Source organism: Diadema antillarum, unplaced genomic scaffold (assembly GCF_040938485.1).
Source record: "Diadema antillarum isolate AM-2024a unplaced genomic scaffold, OU_Dant_1.0 scf00000060, whole genome shotgun sequence".
In the NCBI taxonomy this organism is placed as follows: Eukaryota; Metazoa; Echinodermata; class Echinoidea; order Diadematoida; family Diadematidae; genus Diadema; species Diadema antillarum.
This window is the reverse complement of record NW_027270949.1, coordinates 1,090,712-1,112,500: the sequence shown is the minus strand read 5'-3', so window position 1 is coordinate 1,112,500 and position 21,789 is coordinate 1,090,712. Positions and strand designations below refer to the sequence as shown.

The 21,789-nt window shown below is 40.3% G+C and overlaps 1 protein-coding gene across 1 annotated transcript in view; it reads right to left on the bottom strand.

Moving 5' to 3' along the window:
* Window positions 1-21,789, bottom strand: part of LOC139716013 (sperm-associated antigen 1-like) — a 31,896-nt gene that overhangs the window by 2,219 nt on the left and 7,888 nt on the right. Inside the window, exons 6-19 of the mRNA XM_071627571.1 lie at window positions 20,832-20,890; window positions 19,790-19,889; window positions 19,215-19,292; window positions 13,296-13,402; window positions 11,006-11,675; window positions 8,962-9,136; window positions 7,960-8,040; window positions 6,582-7,119; window positions 6,210-6,317; window positions 4,647-4,736; window positions 3,941-4,054; window positions 3,237-3,374; window positions 1,367-1,543; window positions 157-265 (exon numbers count right to left, since the gene is read on the bottom strand). Coding sequence (XP_071483672.1) covers window positions 157-265; window positions 1,367-1,543; window positions 3,237-3,374; window positions 3,941-4,054; window positions 4,647-4,736; window positions 6,210-6,317; window positions 6,582-7,119; window positions 7,960-8,040; window positions 8,962-9,136; window positions 11,006-11,675; window positions 13,296-13,402; window positions 19,215-19,292; window positions 19,790-19,889; window positions 20,832-20,890 — 2,544 coding nt within the window. The remainder of the gene's footprint in view (window positions 1-156; window positions 266-1,366; window positions 1,544-3,236; window positions 3,375-3,940; window positions 4,055-4,646; window positions 4,737-6,209; window positions 6,318-6,581; window positions 7,120-7,959; window positions 8,041-8,961; window positions 9,137-11,005; window positions 11,676-13,295; window positions 13,403-19,214; window positions 19,293-19,789; window positions 19,890-20,831; window positions 20,891-21,789) is intronic.

Genomic DNA, 21,789 nt, shown 5'->3' with positions numbered 1-21,789 from the left:
GACTGATTTCGCTACAACATGCATTTCCCATAGACACCTGCCCAATTACCACTTGGGACTTGTCCTCAACAGGTTAATAAGTTAACTTTCTTTTGTAGTAGATAAGAAAAGAAATGAGGGAGGGGGAGGGAAGCAAAAAATGAAAAGATAACAAACCTTTGGGGATGTCATTGGGTGGGACTCTCTTCAAGAGGGCAGCGTATCCATCCTGGTTCTTTTTCTTCTTTAGTGATGTCCATTCATGCATGAACTCGTAGGCCGTCATCTACAAAGACACCATGTGCAGAGTATGTATTTGTTAACTGATTCACACAAAACAGGACCCACTTAGTACACAGGCTGCCAAAGTTTATGTGGATCAGGTAAACATACGAATGAACAGACCTGCCTCTGAGGAAATTAGCTTTAGCATGAACATGATATACTTGATAGAAATGAGAAGACATAATGTCTATGTCTGTTACTAAACTGGTATCAAGTTCCAAGCTGATCTATGTTTTTTGCAATTATTATGCAAATGAGCAGTCACTATTACTGTCCTGCAGTACAGGGCCAAGTAAACAGGTGTGACTCATTTGTTTAATGTTTCTCATGATTTTCAGTGTGTCATATCGACCTGCCATTCAGTTGTTGTGTTTTTCAACTCTTGCAATATACATCACTTGGGTGGTAGACGGCTTAACAGTGCACCATGTATTCTTTCTCGGCTATGCACATGGTCCTGAATAAGGGTCACATACATACCTAAGAAAGAATAGGTGGTGCACGGTCAATCTTAAGCCTTCTACCACTCAACGTTTGAAACCGTCAAAGATTTCATCAAACAGTAAACTCTGTTATAACAAACATGGTTTAACGAAATTCTGGTCACGACGAAGTAAAAATTCAGGCTGCAACATTATCCACTCTAATTGTTTATTTTTTTCATTTATAACGAAATTTTGATATAACGAAAGAAAACTGCCGGTCTTGAGGATTTCATTATAACGGGAGTCCACTGCACAGAAGTTCTAAACAAGAACACTGCTTTGCACTTGAGGAGAAGCCCTTTGTCACAAAATCATCCATCCAGTTCATCCATTCTTCCATTCATCCTTCTATCCATCCCTTCATCATCCCTCCATTTATCCATCCATTTATCCATCCATCCGTTCATTTATCCATCCATCTATCCATCCATCCATTTGTCCATCTATCCCTTCATCCATCCTTTCATCCATCCATTCATCCCTATATCCATTCATTCCTCTATGCATCCATCCATCATTTCTTTTATCCATTCATCCCCCCTCCATCCTTTCATTCATCCTTTCATCTAAGCATTCATTCATTCTTTCCTTCTGTCTTTCACACTGAAGCTACACACCTTCTTAGGCTTGGAGGGGTCCGGAGAGGGACTGGGCGTGGTCGCTGAGGCGGTGTCCTTGCTCCCCTTAGCCTGACCCTGTTTGCTGGTTTCCCCTCCAGCCTTATTAGCCACACCTTTCTCTGCTGCTGGCTTGCCAGATGAGTTCGCCTTGGAAGATGTCTGGGTCTTGCTTTCCTATATCAGAAATATAAAATTCATTAATGTACAATACATGTAGGTGGGCCTGTCTTTAAACGTGCACTTAGCACAGGTACATTGTATGGGCGTGTGTTGGGTGTGGTCTTGTGGACATGACGGTGCTTGTGTGTGTGTGTGAGTAATGTATGTGTGTGTGTGTTTTAATATGTGTGTGTGTGTTTGTAGCTGCAATATGTGTGTGTGTGTTTTCCCTGTGTGTACGTATAGTGTATATGTATGTAAATGTATGCGCGTGAATGTGAGTGTGTACATACGTTGTATTGTACATCGAGCATGTGCACTGTGTTTATGCTCATGCGCGTTTGTGAGTGTTGTACAGATATGCGATCTACACATCAATGTACAGTACTGTATGTGTGCATGTGTGTGTGTGTGTGTGTGTGTGAGAGAGAGAGAGAGACAGAGAGAGTATGCCAGTGAGAAATGCTTTAGGTATGAGTGGGTAGTGAATGTGTGTACATTACGGGGGAGGGGGATGATCACCTCACCAACAAAATAATGTTACTGCAAGTATTTGTGGAATGTATAGTGTAGGTTGTTGACGCGTCTTTCCAACCACACTGCAAACTCCTGTACTCCCTTTTGTATCTGTAGAAGAGCTTACATTTTTTTTTTCTTCTTCTTTCGACAATGAGTTGTGTAGCCCTGAGTGTTTCTTCCTTTTCTTTTTTTTTCTGTGAAAAAAAAAAAATTAGGAGTGTACCGCTACTGTTTATAAAATGTCCATTCATTTTTTTTCTTTTTGTATTTATATAACAATCTGTAGCGTTAAAAATGTATTAGTTGTGTATACAGAATGTTTGAATGTAATGTATTTTTTTATGTATTACGATTATGTTATTATTTCATCTGTTTTGCTGTATAATCTCTGTCTATCTGTGTAATTCGACTTTTAGTCGCCGACTCAGATTTTATTTGAATAAAGACCTTTTAATCAAAAATCAATCATAAAATTGTATCCCGTTATAACAAAGTCCTAGGGACTGGCAGTTGTTTTTGTTACAGTGCACTCCGTTATAACGAACATAGTTATAACGAAATTCCGGTTACAACTAAATGAAAATTTACGCTGCAACATTATCGGCTCTATATATGTTTATTGTTAACTTGTTCGGTTATAACAAAATTTCGATAGAACGAAAGAAAACTGCTCGTCCCAAGGGCTTCGTTATCATGGAAGTCCACTGTATATTGAAATTTCGTTATAACTAAACAATGAAAAACATAGAGCGGATAATGTTGCGGCCTAAATTTTTACTTCGTTGTAACCGGAATTTCGTTGTAACCATGTTCGTTATAACGGGAGTGCACTGTACTAAGTACATGTACAGGGATGACTATCATCACAAACACTCTTCTGGCACTGGCTTAGAGACTAAATGTATTAATTCACATTTGTAAAGTTTCTAGTTTGAGGATTTCGTACTCTCTATGTGGTGGAAGTGAAGGTTATCATCTGTTCTCGATGAGAGAAATACTGAAATAATTGCTGTACAGTATATGATACATATAAAGGTGCATCTCTCAAAATGCTGCAAATATTGTGTGCAAAGAAAGACAGTCTTGAAGCAAGTCTACAGAGGCAGTAAATCTATAACCCTTCCACATGACACCAAAAGGATGCCTTCTGCAATTGATGCAATCGCCATGGAAACCCCTCTTCACTCACCGTCTCTTCATCACTGCACTCATTGACTTCCTGGATCTGGACTCTCTTCCCACTCTTCTTCTTCTTCTTCCCACCATCCTTTCCTTCCTTCTGGGAGCTGGCTTCTGCTTCCTTCTGCTGCTGTTGCTCTCTCAATTCCTTTAGACAAGTGGGAAAAAAATTCAGGGACAACTCGTTAACCCTTTAGCAACTGAAGCTTCCGCACATAATGACCTATTGTTCCCCGGAAGGTACAGCAATATCACTATCATTTCGACAAATTTCTAAATTATACAAAACAGATCACTGCAAGTTTTTTTTTTTTTTTGTCTATTATAAGTTATGTTTTATTTGAAAGCTTATTAAGACTTTACCAAAGGGACTTATGTATCACAGAAATAATTCTGACATATTTTTGTTGAACTTTGACCTTTTACAAATCATGTAATTATATAAATTATTCTATATGAAAAAATAAAAAAAGTAAAGCATAAAACAATTTAAAAAAAAGTGGATGGGGGGTTACGGGCAGTTCAGGGAGTAATCTGACGGGTGGTTTTGGGTGGTTCAGTTACTAATGGGTTAAATTTGTTGTCAATTCTAAGAATAAACCATAATTTTTCAGCACAACCACCCTAATTTTGTCATCTTTAGTGTCTGTGATACTACAAGAGTAACTGTGAGACAGAAGAGAAACAAGGAGTGAAAAGATTATCACTACTCACTTTCCTCCAGGCATCTTTGACAATTTCCAGCTCTTTCTTCGCAGCAAGATTATTTTGATCTATCTTGAGGAGGTCCATCAGATCTCTGATACTTTCTTGAAAGTTGGACAGCATCTGTGAGAAACCATTACAAAAGGCTCATCAAGTTCTGACTTTGTTTAAGATTTAAAATCATCAGAATTAATAGCAAAGCAAAGGGAAATGCGAATAGGAAAATCTGAATGGGAAAGACAGACTGACAAACACACAATCGAACAAACAAACAAAAACAAACAAACAAACAACTTGTTCTAAGTGTTCAAGACTTCTCTGAATCAGTTTGACAGTCAGTACCCACGTGGCAAGACACTTTACTACAGGGATGCCAACTGTGTAAATTGCATTGTAGTCTTTTGAGGACTGAAAAGGCATATTTTTGGTGGAAAAACATAATTTTTACCTTTCCTACAAAAGACATGTGTAGCAACACAGATTGGTAGAAAGCAGTATTTTCCATGAAACCTGTGCAGTAAACATGCATTTGTCTAATGGACGGCAAAAATTATTGCAAAATGGTAAGAGCTAGTATCTGTTACTGGCATGAGTGAAAGACCCCTTTAACCTAAATGGGAAATATTTTTCCTCTGCCTTCATTAGTATAAAGAGAAATGGCAGTTCTCTCTAAATAATCCCACAAATATTAGAACTGCGTGTGAAGCCGTCTCACCTTCCTAGCCTGAGCGCGACGGTAGAGCGCTTTGATGCTCTGTGGGTCCCGCTTCAGAGCCTCGCTACAGTCTGCCATGGCATCCTCCGGCTGGGAATGGCATTGTGAGAAGGGAAGAATGATGAAGAGTGTTGATATAATTGGAAAAGGTAAGTGGAGGGGGGGAGGAATTTACTGTATACGCTATATATTTCGCGGGGGTTTTATTTTCGCGAATTTCGCGAGTCGGGAGGTATTCGCGAAATTAACAACACGCGAAAATATTACCTTCCAAAATGAATCCCTTGCCTTGATGATACGAACATTTCAGTACTAGTATACCATGTCACGGCTTACCGAACAGACCATACTGGCTAAGCTTGTTTACGCACGTCCATGTCTACTTACGAATACTGTAGAGAGCCAATCCGTTATCGCAAGGGGACCACTCGTCAGAAATCTAGCGCGATGGACTTAACCACTTCAAAATGTTGAATTCTAACTTACTAGTTCGCAGAGTTTGGCAAGTCTTTTTCATGCGGTGTATAACTAGTATCATTCTTATTTGCTAGTAAGTCGAAATTCACACTTTCTTTGCCACTTCATATTTTCTCTGTTCCCCCAATCGCGAATTTAACCACTCGCGAAAATGTGTGACAGCGGCAATTCGCGAAAATTTATGTACGCGAAAATTATAGCGTATACAGTAACATATTTTTATTTTTCTATCATACTAAAAGAGCAATTGGATAATCTCTTTCAGGAGGCAGGAAGAATAACATTACTCATAACATATGTCGGGAATAAGTGGAAGAGATCTATACGTACTTCTCATAAGAAATTACATTTTGTGAAATTCTCTTCATACTTTAATATTATTGTCCACCTGTGACATCAGAAATTTTTGCAGTCTTATTATCTAGCCATAGCAGTACCAAGCCTTAAATTCCTAAGTTACGAATGGATTGTTTGATTTTCCTCAAACTGCACTGATGTGTATTCTTCGAATATTTCTCCATTCACTCTATTCATATTTATATTTAGATTTAGATTTCGGTGTCATTCCCCTGTATAGCACTAGCATGAAGTTTTGAATTGCACTAGCAAGGAGAATAAGACTGAGAAAAAACAGAACAAACAAGCTCCCAGTTTCTTAGCCTGCTTTAAAGTTCCTCTCACTTAGCTAGAAGTCATCATTTTCCCCCTTCACAACGGGAAAGTTGATTTGGTTTTTTGTACAAGTCAGGCATAATACTTCGAAGCATTATGGCACAACAACTTATTTTCTCACACAACACTACACACATGCTTCAAAATGCAATGCTCACGATCACTGGTCATCTGGGATAATCTCGTACAAATGTAGGTCAGCATCTCTCCACTGCTTTCTTTGATGCGTATGTGGGACTAACCATTCCACCATGTTTGCACCATGGTTTATGCGAGAAGTGAAGTGGGATCTTTCATGTGTGACTTTCTCACGCACAGAACCTTCTTTTCATGTTCTATCCAAGGGACAGAGTATTCAAACTCCAACTATAGAGGGCAGCATAATTAGACAAAGCATTGCAAGCCTGACTTTACCTGGTCCAGTTTGAGGTAGCAGAGAGCCCTGTTGGTGTAGCTGACCGCTTGGGCAGCATCCACCTCAATACACTGAGAGTAGCACTCCACAGCCTCTTTGTACATTGCCTGATGGATGGACAGAAAATCATAGCTGGTAAAATCTACACATTTATTCCCAAAGACATCATCACATAAACATAGGCTGCTATCAGACCCTAGTATCGTTCGAATGTCGCTTTTGTTGTACACATTTTTTACGAGGAAATAAATTGAATGAAATTATCAAGTAAAAGTAAGGAACAAAGATGTTTACTGAATGGAATTCTGACATCAGAAAGACACAGATTGGTTTGTTTCTTTAAACACAGACAGGAATCCTCAAACTTGTACCTTTTTGACAAGACTATTTCCTTCAGCTTTCAAATCCTGAAATTTCTCTGCGATCCCACGGGGTGACTCATCCTTGGTAGATTGGGATGACTCAGCCTCGGGTGTGGTTCCTCCAGCTGCCGGGGATGATGGCGCTTCGTCGGAGGAAGGCGTGGCCTGAGCTGCAGTGGATGTGGTCGATGTAGCCCCAGGAGCGGCATTGGCGGTGGACGTAGCAGCCGTGGCGTGAGTGGAAGAGCCCTTGGAGGCAGTTGGAGGGGCGGAGTCCACCGGTGAGGCACTGGATGGAGATGGGGAAGAGACCGGGGCGGGGCTGGGCGTCGGCCTCGGTTCCGTCGCCATGGATGATGAGGTGGTGGTGGTGGCAGCAGTCATGGTGGCGGTGGCCGTGGGTGTGGCTTGATCTACGGCTGGTGCGGGAGTCGCTTTAGGAGCAGCCATAGTGTAAGTGGGCCAAAAAATCTCGGGTGACTTGGGCTGGGAAGGAAGCTTTTCCCTCCACTTGGCTCCATGAGTGTCTTTAAGACTCGCAGCCATCCTGTTTCACAGAACACAGAGGTCTCAGTGCAGAGGTATCATGTTTCTATCAAACTTCATTCCACATGTAATGGCTAGAAATGATTAGAAAAACAACAGTCCACTTACTATCACTTTGATAATCAAGACATTTAATCCCATGTCATCATTACAGTCTATGGCAATGGAAAGGCAATTCCATTTGTTACACTGCTTTGGCTGCCGTGTTTCTTTGTTTTTTTCCTGAATATTAGACTTTTTTGAGACACAAGGTCTTGTCGCCTCAACAGCGATATTTATGTTGAGGTAGCTACAAATGTACAATACTTTAATGCATAAATATTCCTTTATTACTTTTCTCCATAGTCAAACTGATCTTGAAATGGCATGCCATAGGTGGCTTTGCAGTATTTTTGGATTAAAATCAGCCAAATGATTTCACTATATTTCATTATTAAACTCACAATTGTGTGTTTGCTTTTTGCTTTTTTTTTTGTCTTTCTTCATTCCTCTTGCCCAACATTTATCTTTATATGTGTATTCCTGTGAGGTTACATGTCTACTACGTACTGTAATTCATTTGTCATGTTTCTCAGTAAAAAATTATGTGTAGTTGTCTGACTGCAGTACCACATAGAGCAGGAATACTAAACCATCGCGGATTAGTCCCAAGTATACTCTGGCAGGGTTCTCTGTGAAATGCGTGTTGTAGCAAAATCAGCCTGTCCTCAAGGGGTGTACAAAAGCAGTTTTTACACTTAATTACAAGTGTCCTTAATGCATTTCCAGTAGTGCTTATCAAGAATAATGTGTTCTAACAGGCAGAAAATGGCTTGTAGAAGATTTGTGATCCATGGCTTACCTGTTGGATCCTTCCTGGGCACTGACATTGTAATGGTCATAATTGAGGGCAGTTTTGTAGTCCACATAGGCATGAGAGTATCTGAAATATAGAATTAAAATTAATAAAAACCTTTTCTTTAAACACACTTCAGCAATTATTGAGTTTAAACAAAGGCACATCATGCATCAAAGCAATCAATGTTTGAAAAGAAGAAAGAATATTGACAGAAAACAAGGCAGCTCATCATTGAGTATCTACTTTAATGGTTGCTCTCAGCTATCAAAAGTATCAGCTTCTCTCAAGTGTTGCCTCAAACTGATGTGACCACAAGACCAGCAAGCAGAGGATACAGTAGCAACTCTAACACTATTTGATATGAAAGATGTCACTCTTTCTTCAGGCAGTAAAGTCAAAGTAAAAAAAAAACAAACCAAGAAAACAGAAGAGAAAATCTGTTGAATATTCATGAGCAGGTGTGGCCATGGCATCACCATCTCATCTTATTTGCATAATTGACTCTACCAGACTACTATTCCAGGAAAATGTGTGTGAAATTATACAGTAAACTTTCATCGGTTGGGAAAGATCACACAGTGGAAGTCATGGTTCTTCCAACCTGTAGCAATGTAGTGGGTAAGCTTTCATCCTCTCCTGTAGAAATTCTCAAGCCAAGGATTGAGGATCCACTTTGTCCCCAATTTACAGTTCAGCAATCAGAGGACAAGCAAACGTAGGAGAAACAGTGTGATCACTTGGCCTGAGAAAGTCTACAAGAGTGGATGAAAACTTACCCACAAAATTGCTAAAGATCGGTAGAAGGCATAATTTCAACTATATGTGGAATTGTGATAAATTCATGGATTTTTCTCATTTTTCGGGTCCAGTTCAAACGATACACTCGCTGTCCTGTTAAAAATTGTAATCTGTTGATTGAACTCGATCACGGAAAGGATTGTCCGAAGCCCTAAGGCCAGATTCTGGATTATAAGTAGAGATAAATGAAAAGTATGGTTGACTAACTTTTCCAGTGTTTCATACGCCTTGGCCCTCTTCACATAGGTCTTGATGGAGTTGGGGTTGAGTTCCAGGGCCGCATTGCAGTCCTCCACACTGAGCTTGGCCTCACCCAGCCTCAGGTGACAGGAGGCACGGTTGGCGTAGAGGGTGGCCAGAGCTGTCGGGTACACCTCCCTGTCTGGGAGTGTAAACACACAGAGGGGTTAACAAGATATTGTACATCATGAAAAGCCTTCAGATGGCAGACATCAATAAAAGAAGTCTGTGCAAATTAATTCTAAAGGGAGAATCTAACGGAGCAGCAAATGTAGAAAGTTATAATCGAATTCACATCGAACAGTAACTGTTTTTATTGTTGCAAGCAGCTTTCCTTGTTGTGGAGAAATTTTGAACATGCTTTGCAACAACAAAAACTGTTTGCGACAAGGAAAACTCATGGAAACTCTTTTTTTTTTAGTATGATTGTAATTGTTCACGAACTTGATTGCAACAATGTTACTGCTTACGAATACTACACTTCACTATGTTCGCAAACATTCACCTCTCTGTGAGATACTCCCTTAAAGATAATAAAAAGTTTTGGTACCTCAAAAGTGTCCTTGAATTTCCTTGCCTTAGTTTGTGTTTCAGGTTAAAGTACCTTTCATATAACTAACACTGTGAGACTTACTCGCCCGAAAGTGCTCTCATGTCTTAGTAATCATGCAATTAACTGCGACCAGCAGCCCCATACGCATAGCGACCAGTAGTCCCATACGCATAGCGTAATCGGGCTTCGCATTGTAGCATTCAGGATCATGACAGATTTAGTATCGCAGGGTAAATGTCAACTTCAAATCCCATAAATTCTTCAATTTGAAGACTTACCAATTAAGTTGAAGTATTGAAAACAGGCTTCGGGCAACGTTTGGTTATGCCTATAGTCCCTTTCTGTTCGAATTGATGACTGAATGTGACTCGGTCGACAGGACCTTAGGAGAGCTACATACAGTACACTGAATACTACAGCCAGTGCCTGCGAACACATCATATGCAGCCCGCACACAAATTTCAAATCCATGAACGGATAAGATGTTTGTGTGCGCATGCGCTGGCCATAGTATCCAGTGTATGTAGCTCTGCCAAGGTCCTCTCGACCGAGTTACATTCAGTCATCAATTCGAACAGAAAGGGACTATTGGCAGAACCAAACGTTGTTCGAAGCCTGTTTTCAATACTTCAACTTAATTGGTAAGTCTTCAAATCGAAGAAATTTTTGGATTTTAAGTTGACATTTACCCGCGATACTAAATCTGTCATGATCCTGAATGCTACAATGCGAAGCCCCATTACGCTCTGCGTATGGGGCTGCTGGTCGCAGTTCGCTATGCGTACAATGGGCTGCACGCTGCTGATCGCAGTCAGTGGTTTCGTACAATATTTATCGACGCTGGTCAGCGTCGGCTCTGGTACGAAACCATTATTGCATGATTACTAAGACATGAGAGCACTTTGGGGCGAGTAATTCTCACAGACAACGTACTTTAACCCGAAACACAAACCAAGACAAGGAAATTCAGGAAAGCTTTTGAGGTACCAAAACTTTTTATTATCTTTAACACTTTGCAGACAAAGTTTCAAAGATCGTTCAAGTGGTGAGAACAGGCGCTATACTCGTAGTTAACAAGGGATGATGAATATAGGTGTGTGGAATTGTTTTTTTCTCTCTCGTAAAAACAAGGATTACCTGATATAGCAACTGATTTAAGACAGATGAGTCCTACTCTTGTTCTGCAAGACCTGTCATGCATCTGTATTGCACTTTACTTCCTTTTTTTTTTAAACAAACAATAAAATCTGTTCTGACCTTACTGAAACATTTCTTCCCTTCAAAGAAATGGATAGGTGATAGCTGCTTGAATGCAGGCATGGAAGAACTGTCAGACTTCTGTTTAAATGCCCTGTCATGTCTGTAAAGTCGCATAATCCAACCAAAATCAGTTCGTGGGCCTAACTAGAGAAACCTGATCACAACACCCACAGACTGGATAGAAGAAAGTGAACCTACCTTTTTCAAGTTTGTTGATAGCCTTGCCATACTGCTCACAGGCATCCCCATACTGGCCTTTGGTGAAGAATTCATTTCCTCTGTCCTTGAGGTATACAACAGCATCAGGGAGAGGAGGAGCGGGTTTGGGCGGAGCTGGTTTTGTGGGCTCTGGCGCCGCCTCCTCCGATACAGCTCCACCCGAACTTGGGTCTGTACCTGCCTTAGGCGATTCTTCACTGGTCTGAGAGGATTCCACTTTGGGGGGTTCCTCGGGTTGGTTCTTGCTACCGACACACCCATCCATCTCGGTGCTATCATCCTTCTCTTGGTTATTTGATGGTGGAGCTCCATCGCCCTCACTCTTATTTGTGTCATTATTCTCCTTTTTAGTTTCCTCACCATCAACTCCTGCTTCCAGCTTCTTTCCGCTCTCCCGGGCATTCTTGGAGGTGCTCTCATCCTTCTTACTGGTCTCTTCTTCCTCATCACCACTCTCCTCCCCCTCGACTTCCTCGATGACTAACCGCCGACCCTTGTTCTTCCCACCCATCTCGCCGTTCTGCAACGGCTTCTCTCTGGAGGCGCTCTTCTCATCAGCGGTGCCTGCTGCATCACGCTTCTTCTTCAGTTCGGCCTCGATTTGGGTCTTTTCTTTGTCCATCTTGTTCACGACATCGTTCACAAGATCCTAGAGGAGGAAAATCCAGAACATATGTTGCAGAAAGAGTACAATATGCCACAAAAACTAACTCAATCATTTGTGAGCAATGTTATAGATATATGGTGGTTGCTATATATCCTTAAATGGTCTGTTTGTAAAGAGTTAGCACACTTACAGTCAGACCATTAAGTTATGTTACTCCCGCACGCACTGCACACGGGGCTGCTTCGTGCGGTTGCGTGCAGTTTCGTACGGGTGCATGCGTCTTAGTACCATTTCGTACGATCTCGTGCGGGTGCGTGCGCCTCTGTACACCCCCGTGCGACCCCGTGCGACCTTGTGCGCCTCCGTGCGCCCTCGTGCGCCTCCGTGCGGCTGTGTGCCAGTCAGTACGAGGGAGTATGGATCCGCACGCGGGCATACAGATTCGCACGCAGGCGTTTGGATCCGCACGCGAGCGCACGACTACACACGGGCGCGTACGGGGGTGCACGGAGCCATACGCACCCGTGCGAAATCGCACGAACCTGCACGCAACCGCACGAAGCGGCCCCGTGCGCAGTGCGTGAGGGAGTAACATAACTTAATGGTCTGACTGTAGTACAGGTGTATCTGTATCACTACTTTAGGTAGTTTGTAACAGCACAATGATGGTAAGAAACATGCATCAGATACAACCCACACAAAAAGCCTGTCGTAACAGAAACAACAGAAAATCCCATGTAAAATTCCACACCATAGGCAGAAAGAGGGGACTCTCATCCCACAACCACATCTCCCTTAACCCTAAAAAGACTGGGCTACACCATGGTAGCTCGAAAGACTGGGGGGGCCCTTTCTTAAGATCTCGGCCGTGGATCGCGTGATCGCCGCGGAAATTTGCACAATGATAGTGTGCGATGTAATCTACAAGATCGTATACAGTGTATTCAAATTTTCCAAAATAGTCTTCTTTTATTTTATTTTGATTAATTATGCTAATTTATGCAAGAAATCAGACTTTTTTATCTAAATCAGTAAATAAAGCTCCAAAAGTGCTCATTTTTGGTCTAGATATTCTTTGTAGCATTCTTAGCAAATGTACTCGAAAAAAAATTCGGTATCAAAATTAATTTCTTATTCATTTTATTGTTTTATGAATTTCTTATGTATTTCTTTGTTTTTTCGACCTTTTGTTTTTGTTGTTTTTTTTCAGCAAAATTTGTGGCAGACCCTTTATGAAGCATAATACTACTAAAACAAATTGATTTTAGCCATTGAGAGTAAAAATAAGCATATTTTTATATGAACCATGTGATAAAACTCAATTTGTATTGACTTTGTACACAAAATCACATTTTTGAGCCATTTTCGGTCTCACGTGCATGTACAAAAAGTTATGTAACTTCAGAACCGTACCCCTGGGCATCACAAATTTGGTGTCAAAATGTGCGGGAAACTCGGAAAGAAAAAAGTCATAGAGCATCACGGCGAGAGCATTGCGTGTTGCTGAGTAATTGCGCGAAATGTCAAGGGGGGGCCTTTTAGGCTCCCCCCCCCCCAGTCTTTTCAGGGTTAACACTTTCATTATCATCATTCCATACTGCACGTAAAAAATAAATGCTTGGATTTTCACCAGGGAGGATCAAGGGGTTAAGGGCCACTGACCAGTGCTTGCTTGTTGTTTGGTTCCACCTGTAGCACTGCTTGAAGGTCTTTCAGGGCAAGGTCATACTGCTTCAGGGACTTCCTGGCAGAACCACGCCTCAAGAGAGCTGAAGTAGAGAAGATGTGGGGTTAAAACAAAGAAGTACAGTCAAACCTGTCTTAAGCCCCCGTTCCACTATCACGATTTGGACCCCGATCTGTCCCGATCTAGCAGATCGGGAGAGAGCGGCAAAAGCGTACGGGGATCGGAAGCATCGTAGCAGCAGCGTGTGGAGGTCGGGGTTGGAGCGGGCAGTTTTTCAGATCGGGAAGAAATTTTGAACCGGTTCAAAATTTCTTCCCGATCTCCCCGATCAAAATTGGCATATTTTTAATCGTACGGCAAGCGGGGAGAGCGTAGTGACAGCGTGAACGCAGCGGGGAGAGCGTAATGACGGCGTAAACGCAGCGGGATGAGCGTAACAAGGTCTTTCTGAGCGTAGTAACATCGGCACAAGAACGGGAAGTAATTTTAGCTGTAATTTTCGAAGAAGAGATGAAGAAAAAGAAGAGAAGAAAGCAGCGAAGCAGCTACCCAAAAGGCGAAGAAAGAGAGACTGCACGTGGTGCTGAAAGAGGAGGAAGAGGACATAGCAGAATTTTGAAGAATATGAAATCATCTACAACTGGAGGAAGACGGACTATAAAAGCAAGGACATCAAGAAAAATCCTTTGAAAAATCAGCACGTCTTTGTTTATACAATGCATTGCTGTAAAAGAACAGTGAGTTGAGGAGGCTCTTCAAGTTCAAGTTGATTTATTTCACTTCCAACAAACAAATAATAAAAAATACAAAGAAACGCTCATATACACAGACGTCATGAAATCAGTACCACAATGCGATGAACAGAATAACATTGTAAAAGAGATGCAGGCAAATTATCAACAGAGATACAAATAACAGTTACGTCACTGTGGTAAATGCATACAAAATATTGCTGGAAATGGAGGGGACTGCTAAAAAGCAGAGCTTGTAGTATTGGAATGCAGTCCCCTCATAGAGAAAAATATATAATTGCAAAAAACAACAACAACAAATTTCCCTAAGCGGTAGCAAAAAAAAAAGACAGAGTAATACACACATACATGCACACATACGGACGCACATTAACAAACACATGGCGGCTCTCTTGTAAGGAAAAAATTGATGAGAGGATAGAAAGATATAGTAGTGAAGAAGGTAGTAAGTCCGAGGTGGACAAGGGGGGGGGGGGGGAGGAGGGGAGAGGAGAGGGAAATGGTGGGTCATAACCAGGGCACTGGAGGCACAGAAGCACAGGCTCGCTGATGAAGAAAGAGTAGTGAGAATAACGAAGCAACAACAACTTTGAAAATCAAAAGTAAAAAAAAGAAGAATGAATCGTCGAGGTCCACAGTATATTTCTTCGGTTCTGCATGCTAATAAGTTGACTGACTGCTGACCCACAGTCGAATCGGGGTACATCGGGGCACATCGGGCACTTTTCAGCTCTCTGAACGGGGTAACAGCGTGATAAGATCGTATAGATCGTTCAGAGCGTAGATACAGCGTGCATTGATCGGATAACATCGGCAACATCGCACTAACAGCGTAGCTACTTCGTTCTAAAGCGTACCGGCAGCGGCAGAGATCGCAATGTCTAATTCCCGATCATCGTAGTAAGAGCGTAGCAAGCACTTGGTAGTCGTAACTGCAGCGTACTTAGAGCGTTCTAACATCGTACTGTGTCCAGATCGGCTCAGGTTTTACCCGATCCTTCCCGACCTGAGAAAATTGTCAAATTGTAGCGACAACGGCATAGTGGAACGGGGGCTTTAGCGGCCACCTGTCTATAGCGGCCACCTGTCTATACTGTAGCAGCCACTGAAAAATCCCCCCGAGAAAAAAGCCCTGTTAAAGACTCCCGAGAAAAAATCCCTGTTAAAGACCCTGTGCATAGCGGCCACCTGTCGAACACAGTCAGCGGCCATAAATTTTGTTTCCCATGGCAGATTTTAACCTGTCTATAGCGGCCACAGACCCAATGGAGTTGTAGCCGAGCTGATGATTTAGTGTATTTTCTGCTTTGTAGCCATGCCAGTCATTCCTGGGCAAAGTTCAGTGGTCGCCACCATTGCATTCCTCACTCATTCAGCCATAATACTGCACTAGTGTTATTAAAGGGTGTGTACAGTTCTGGTCGAGGTGAAAATTTAGCTTTTAACGTTTTGTGAGATATTCAGAAACCACTCTATGAGATGTCAAAGAGCATGCAGTTTTAAGGGGTATCAAAAGATTATTCGATGAAAATCGGTTTTGAAATGGCTGAGATATCCAAAAACAATGTGAAACAAAGAGATACTAATAAAGTTGGGGCACGTCGCCTTTTATTATTAGCACTTTTTTGGATATCTCAGCCATTTGAAAACCAATTTTCATCAAATAAACGTTGAATCCTTCTTAAAATTACATGCTCTTTCATATTTCATAAGAGGCTTTTCATTATCTCACTTAGGAATGTTCAGAACATGAATCCCTACCTCAACCAGTACTGTACAGTCCCTTTAAAGCTTTCTTCACAACTATATGCTACTGTACAACCGGTGATAAACACCGGGATTGTCCAATGCATGAAACACAAGTGTGAATATACACATACATGTAATACCAGTACTTACAGATGTATACAACGATGATACATGTACTGTACATGTAGGCAATGCACACGAAGGTGGATAACCTGCCTATAGCAGCCACCTGTCTATAACGGCTACTCTTTTCCTTTCCCTTGGGTGGCCGCTATAGACAGGTTTGACTGTACCTACTATGATGACAGGTTTCTGCTCTAATCACTACAAACGAGGGTGCATTGTAGGAGAGCGGCTTTTTAAAAGGAAATTTTCATTATTTCATACTGAGAACTAGTCTTCAGTGGGTTTAGATTGAGTATGTGTCTGATTGACAGGGCCATTTCACGACATCACTCACTAAAGATGGAATTTGCATGGAGCATAACAAAACAAATGGAGCCTGAAACAACTATTGTTCCATGCCAACAAATGACACAACAAGCTAAACTTTGCACAAATCTTATGTGTTGAGACAAGGGGGGAAAAAAAAGAGTACAAACTAAAATGAAAACACAGTGTGCCTCAAGGCTCAATTCCAGATTCATAGTTCAATCAAGCATTTCGTTCAAATTATAAAGAAAAGAATGTAGTCTCTATACACTTCACACTCCAGTAGACATGTATTATGCTTTTTCATACTCTCAATATGTAATCATTTCAATATGGGGATTCCTCAAATGGTACCAACATTATGAAATCATGCAACACTGTTAGATGCAGATTACATTACACTTAACCCTATTCTAACTGGGCTATTTGAGACCAAGTTTTTACTGAGGAGGAGTCAATTTGACCCCCCCTTCAGATCTCCGCCGCCGATCGCGCGATCGCCGCGAAATTTTGCCTGAAGATAGAGCTGGATGTCAACTACAAGATTACATGGTCATACAATAGAAAAATATTGCCTTTCTATTTTTAATAAATTAATTATGCAAATTTGTGCATGAAATCATATTTTCACCTATAACTCCATTAAAAAGACTGGAGGATTGCTAAATTTTTGGGTCAGAATTCCTCAAGACACATCAAACAATTTTCGTGTAAAAAAATAGCACAATCGAAATCAATTTCTTTTGTTTTTTATTGTTTTGTTAATTTCTTATGTATTTTATTGTTTTTTCGACCTTTTGTTTTCTATTGTTTTTTTGCCAAAATTTGTTGCAGGCACTTTTTCAAGCTTATCTACACTAGAATTGATTAATTTCAATGGTTAAAAGTTGAAATAATCTAATTTATATCAATTTAACCAAAAAACACAATTTGCATTGGATTTGCACACGATATCAAATTTGAGCTGTTTTTTGGTTGACATGCATATGCAAAACATTACGTAACTTCAAAACGGTGTACCCGGTCGTCGCAAATTTGGTTTCAAAATATGCGGGAGACTTCAATGAAAAAAGTCGTGAAACGACGCGGCAAAATCTTTGCGCGTTGCGAAATCGTGGCGCGAAACGTCGAGGGGGGGGTCAATTTGACCCCCCCCCCCCCAGTTAGAATAGGGTTAATAGACAGTCTGTGTTTGTACATTAGTACTGATAAACTTGCTGCATGGATGACTGTAATCATTTAAACATGGGAATTTCCCATCTTGCATCATAAGTATCATAACATTACAAAATCTTACAGCACTGTTATGAGCAGATTACAATTGATTTAAAGAACCTTTACTTGTGCATACTACACATAAGCCTGCTGCATGCAAGACTGTAATTATTTCAGTATTGGAATGTCCCATCTTGCATCATAAAGTATTATAACACTACAATATCTTATAGCACTGTTACACGCAGATCACAATGAATTAAAGATAATATAAAGTTTTGGTACCTTTACAAAGTTTCCCTGAAGTTTGTGTTTCAGGTTAAAGTACCTTTTATATAACTAACACTGTGAGACTTACTCGCCCCAAAGTGCTCTCATAATCATGCAATAATGGTTTCGTATGTTGCATTGTCGCGGTACAAACTAACGTCATTGTGAATCATGCGCTCGAGACCAAATCCTCCGTTCAAAAACGAGCCGTTCTTTTGCAAGAGTCACTACTGCAGTTCTCATCTAACCTGACGTTCTAGTAATCAAACATGAGTTATAATGCTCCCTAAGCATCATACTGACTAGCACTTATATCCAGATACTTTGAATCATGGTTTCACTCCGTGAAATGCATCTCAACAGGAACTCCATTTTGTCTTTAAAGAACCTTTGCTTGTACATGTACATACTACTTATAAACCTGCTGCATGGGAGACTGTATTATTTCAATATATAGGGATTCTCCACCGTGCACTATAAAATAATTTAACATTGAAAGAAATCATTCAACACTGTTACATGCAGATAACAATGCATTAGACAGTCTTTGCTTGTGGGGAGTTACAGATAAACCTGCTGCATGGGAGATTAAATGTATGATTTCAAAATAGGGATTCCCTACACGTGTATCTTGCGCAATAAGTAACATTCTGAAATCTAATACCACTGTTACATGCAGATTACAGGGCATTAAGGAGCCAGTGACACTTGTACAGTACTACAGATGAACCTGTAGCATGGGTGCCTGTGGTGTACGGATTTGGCAACAAGCCCACAGAACTCTGGCAATCACTTGCAGTCATTTCTAAGGCTCAGAAGCATACATCCTTTATTGACATCCTGACATACAATGTACTGCTGAGTAAGCAAACCACATCCCATTGTTTTCAGCCTTATGATATCACGATACCTGGGGGTGGTTGACTTGTGTCACAACTCAGATGGTGCAAAGATATACTCTCTTTGTTTTCTTATGTTTTTCAATCTATCGTCACATATAACTGCCTATCTCTTTATCTGTCTCCTTTTCCAGGAAGGCAGGAAGGCAAAGTCATCATAATTCTGCTTTGGAAGGCAATTTTCTGTGCAGAAAGGCATTTCTGCAGCTGTTATGAATCATGTTTCCAATATGATTATATATTCATTTATATGCAATGCAAACCGTTTTTCCAAATAAACTGTAAGTAATGCTTACAACAATCATTGACTTATTACAAATAGGTGCCTACTTGATATCCTCTTTGCCTAATTTATGAAATCAATTCCTCTACTATGGGAATATCCTCACCAAAACCCACAAACCAAATGTCATACTAGTAGCATTAACAGCACAATAAATGAAAATTGTATACAGGCTTTGCAGAAAATTACATATACATGTAATTAGTGAAATGCACAGACAGAATGTGACTGAGGTGGACATTAAGCAATAGAAAAGCAATAAAAGAAAGCCTTAAATATTTTGTATTATCATACCTTTAATATTTGATGGTTCCAAATCCAGCACTTCAGTGCAATCCTCAGTAGCACCTTCATATTCACCAAGTTTTATCCCTGATAAACATAGGAAATGCAAATTCATTATCTTTTAACTAGAAAGATAATCACATGGATGCATTCCTACAAAGACATATAAACAGACAAACAGACAGACACACACACACACACACACACACACACACACACGTGTCTAGTTTATATTCAATTATATGTGCAAAAGCAAAAATTTTTATTGAAACTAAACAAGTCCTTCACACATTTCAAATACTCTAGGAAAGCAAGGAAAGAGCTGAAATTCTTTATTAATGTGATTTTTTTTTAATCATACATTCACAAAAATATCATAGTCTTGTCATGTAGTTGACAATGCATTCATGTTTCATTCAAATCCTTCCACTTTTTAAAACAATGCAGCATATTGTCAAACTAATAACGATAATGATAATCAATAATCATACCCACTTTTGTGGCATTTTGAAATACTTCAAGCAACGACAACCATAACCATGAATATTCAGTTTTCAACACTTTCGCCAGAAATTTTTACTTACTTGCCAAAGATCTGTTATTGAATGCAGGCGCTGACTGCACAACAGAGAGACTCCTCGTGTAGTAGCGAATGGCCTCGGGGTAGTCGCCGGCACGGAATGCCTGAAAAACCAGATGGTGGCAGGTGTAACCAAAATAATGCTCTCTTTTTTTATTTTTTCCTTCTTCCCTCCCTACACATCCCAAATTCAACATCTCATAATCAATAAAAAAGATGATAGGAAGTGGTACTTGTATAACAGCACCATTCTTGCCAGCTATTTGAGGAATTGTAACTCACTTTATTTGGAATTACGTGGGGTGGGAGACCCTGTTTATCAATTTCCTTTGTCTACTTTTACAAATCTTTCCTTGGTACATTTAAATCAGAGTGTAATATGATAGCAATGAACAGGAGAAGCTACATTGTAAATTATTCCTACTATTTACTTCGAATGAACCTACCTTCAAACAGTATCTCATGCCTGAAATTACCACTGAAAATGACGACAATACAATCATGTAGTATAAGCTTGAAAGTGTTTCCCTTTAATAGTTTCCAATTGTGTTCAGAAACATATGATTACGTAATCAGATCCTCTTCTGGATACAAATTATAACCTGAATCCTGCAGCCATGCTTCAGGTGCAGCAAGTCAGGAACGACATCCATCATTTCATTCACCTATGGAAAATCTGCCCCTAGGACAATTCATTTGTGACTCGTACTAAGTGTTGCATCTTCAGAAATGAACATTATGATTCTTACAGCTTGAGAATAATCAGGGATTCAAGTTTTAGCATGAAAAGGAGGGCCTGAAATGCATACTACATGTACATGAGGCTACTTTTTGAACACTAAAGTGCCTGAACTTTGATACTACGTTGTACTAGGGTCTGAATTCAGGCTTTTGCCTGAAAACTGACATCCTTATGAAACAATTTTTTTTTCTTCTTCTTTTTTTCAGAAAAAGGAAATCAAAATTGGACACAGCAAAACATACTAAAGCTTTGAAATTTGGAGTCCTGAAGAAGCCCGTGACTGGAATAATGAGCAACATCTCACCTCATTACCCTTGTCCTTTTCCCGGTTAGCCGCCAATTCCCTCTCCCTGTCAGTCATACCTGAGAGATGACAACAAAATGTCAACCTTCTGACTCTTGGATGATAAAATGAGTACTAAAATTTTGCTTCTTGTTCGACAATGTGATTTTTTTCCTTGGTGTAAACTTGCCTCTACTTCAGACACCCAACACACATACATGTAGTACATGAATAACCCCCAAACTCAACTTCAGGACCAGAAGGCATCTAAGGGTTTGACTCATGAGTAGGAATACCACATCGATAGAGTACATTATTACATTGTAGGACTATTCATACACAGCTGTAAACATTTACACATCAAACTACAGGTGGTTTCAAAGGGCAAAGAATCAGGTAGATAACTATGTGTTTACATGCATCTAAATTGGTGGAAATAATTTCTTAATCAGGAAAGCTTTTAAATTCTCCAGTCAAGGCTGGAAGAGATGTTAGATTATCAGAGAATTTTCTGTAGACTTATAAAAAGACTTGGCACTAGCAGCTCTGTAGGCCTACATCACTGGGGCCGCAGAATGTTTTTCAGGGTGGGGAGGGGGCTGCGGATGGGGGAGGTCAGAGGTCAACATTGTCAATTGTATTCCCCAACACCCCCCCCCCCCCATTAAAAAAAAAAAGAAAAGAAAATATGGTTCTGTGGCCCCTTTATCATTATGTTTTGACTGACAAATCTTATGACATTACATATTCTTGATTTGTTGCTAAAAAATCGATGTGTGCAAAAATTTGACTCTCTTGGAATTAACGGCGTACAATACTTTGCAGGGAACAAGTCAAGTCTTTGTGTGGAAAAAAAAAAAAAAAATCTTACAGAGGAGAGTATTGCATGATTGCTTAAACATTTGACGTTCAAAATTTCACCTGAATCATTGATGGGTACAGATACATTTAATGACAGAAGTGCCAAAGGCTGCAATTT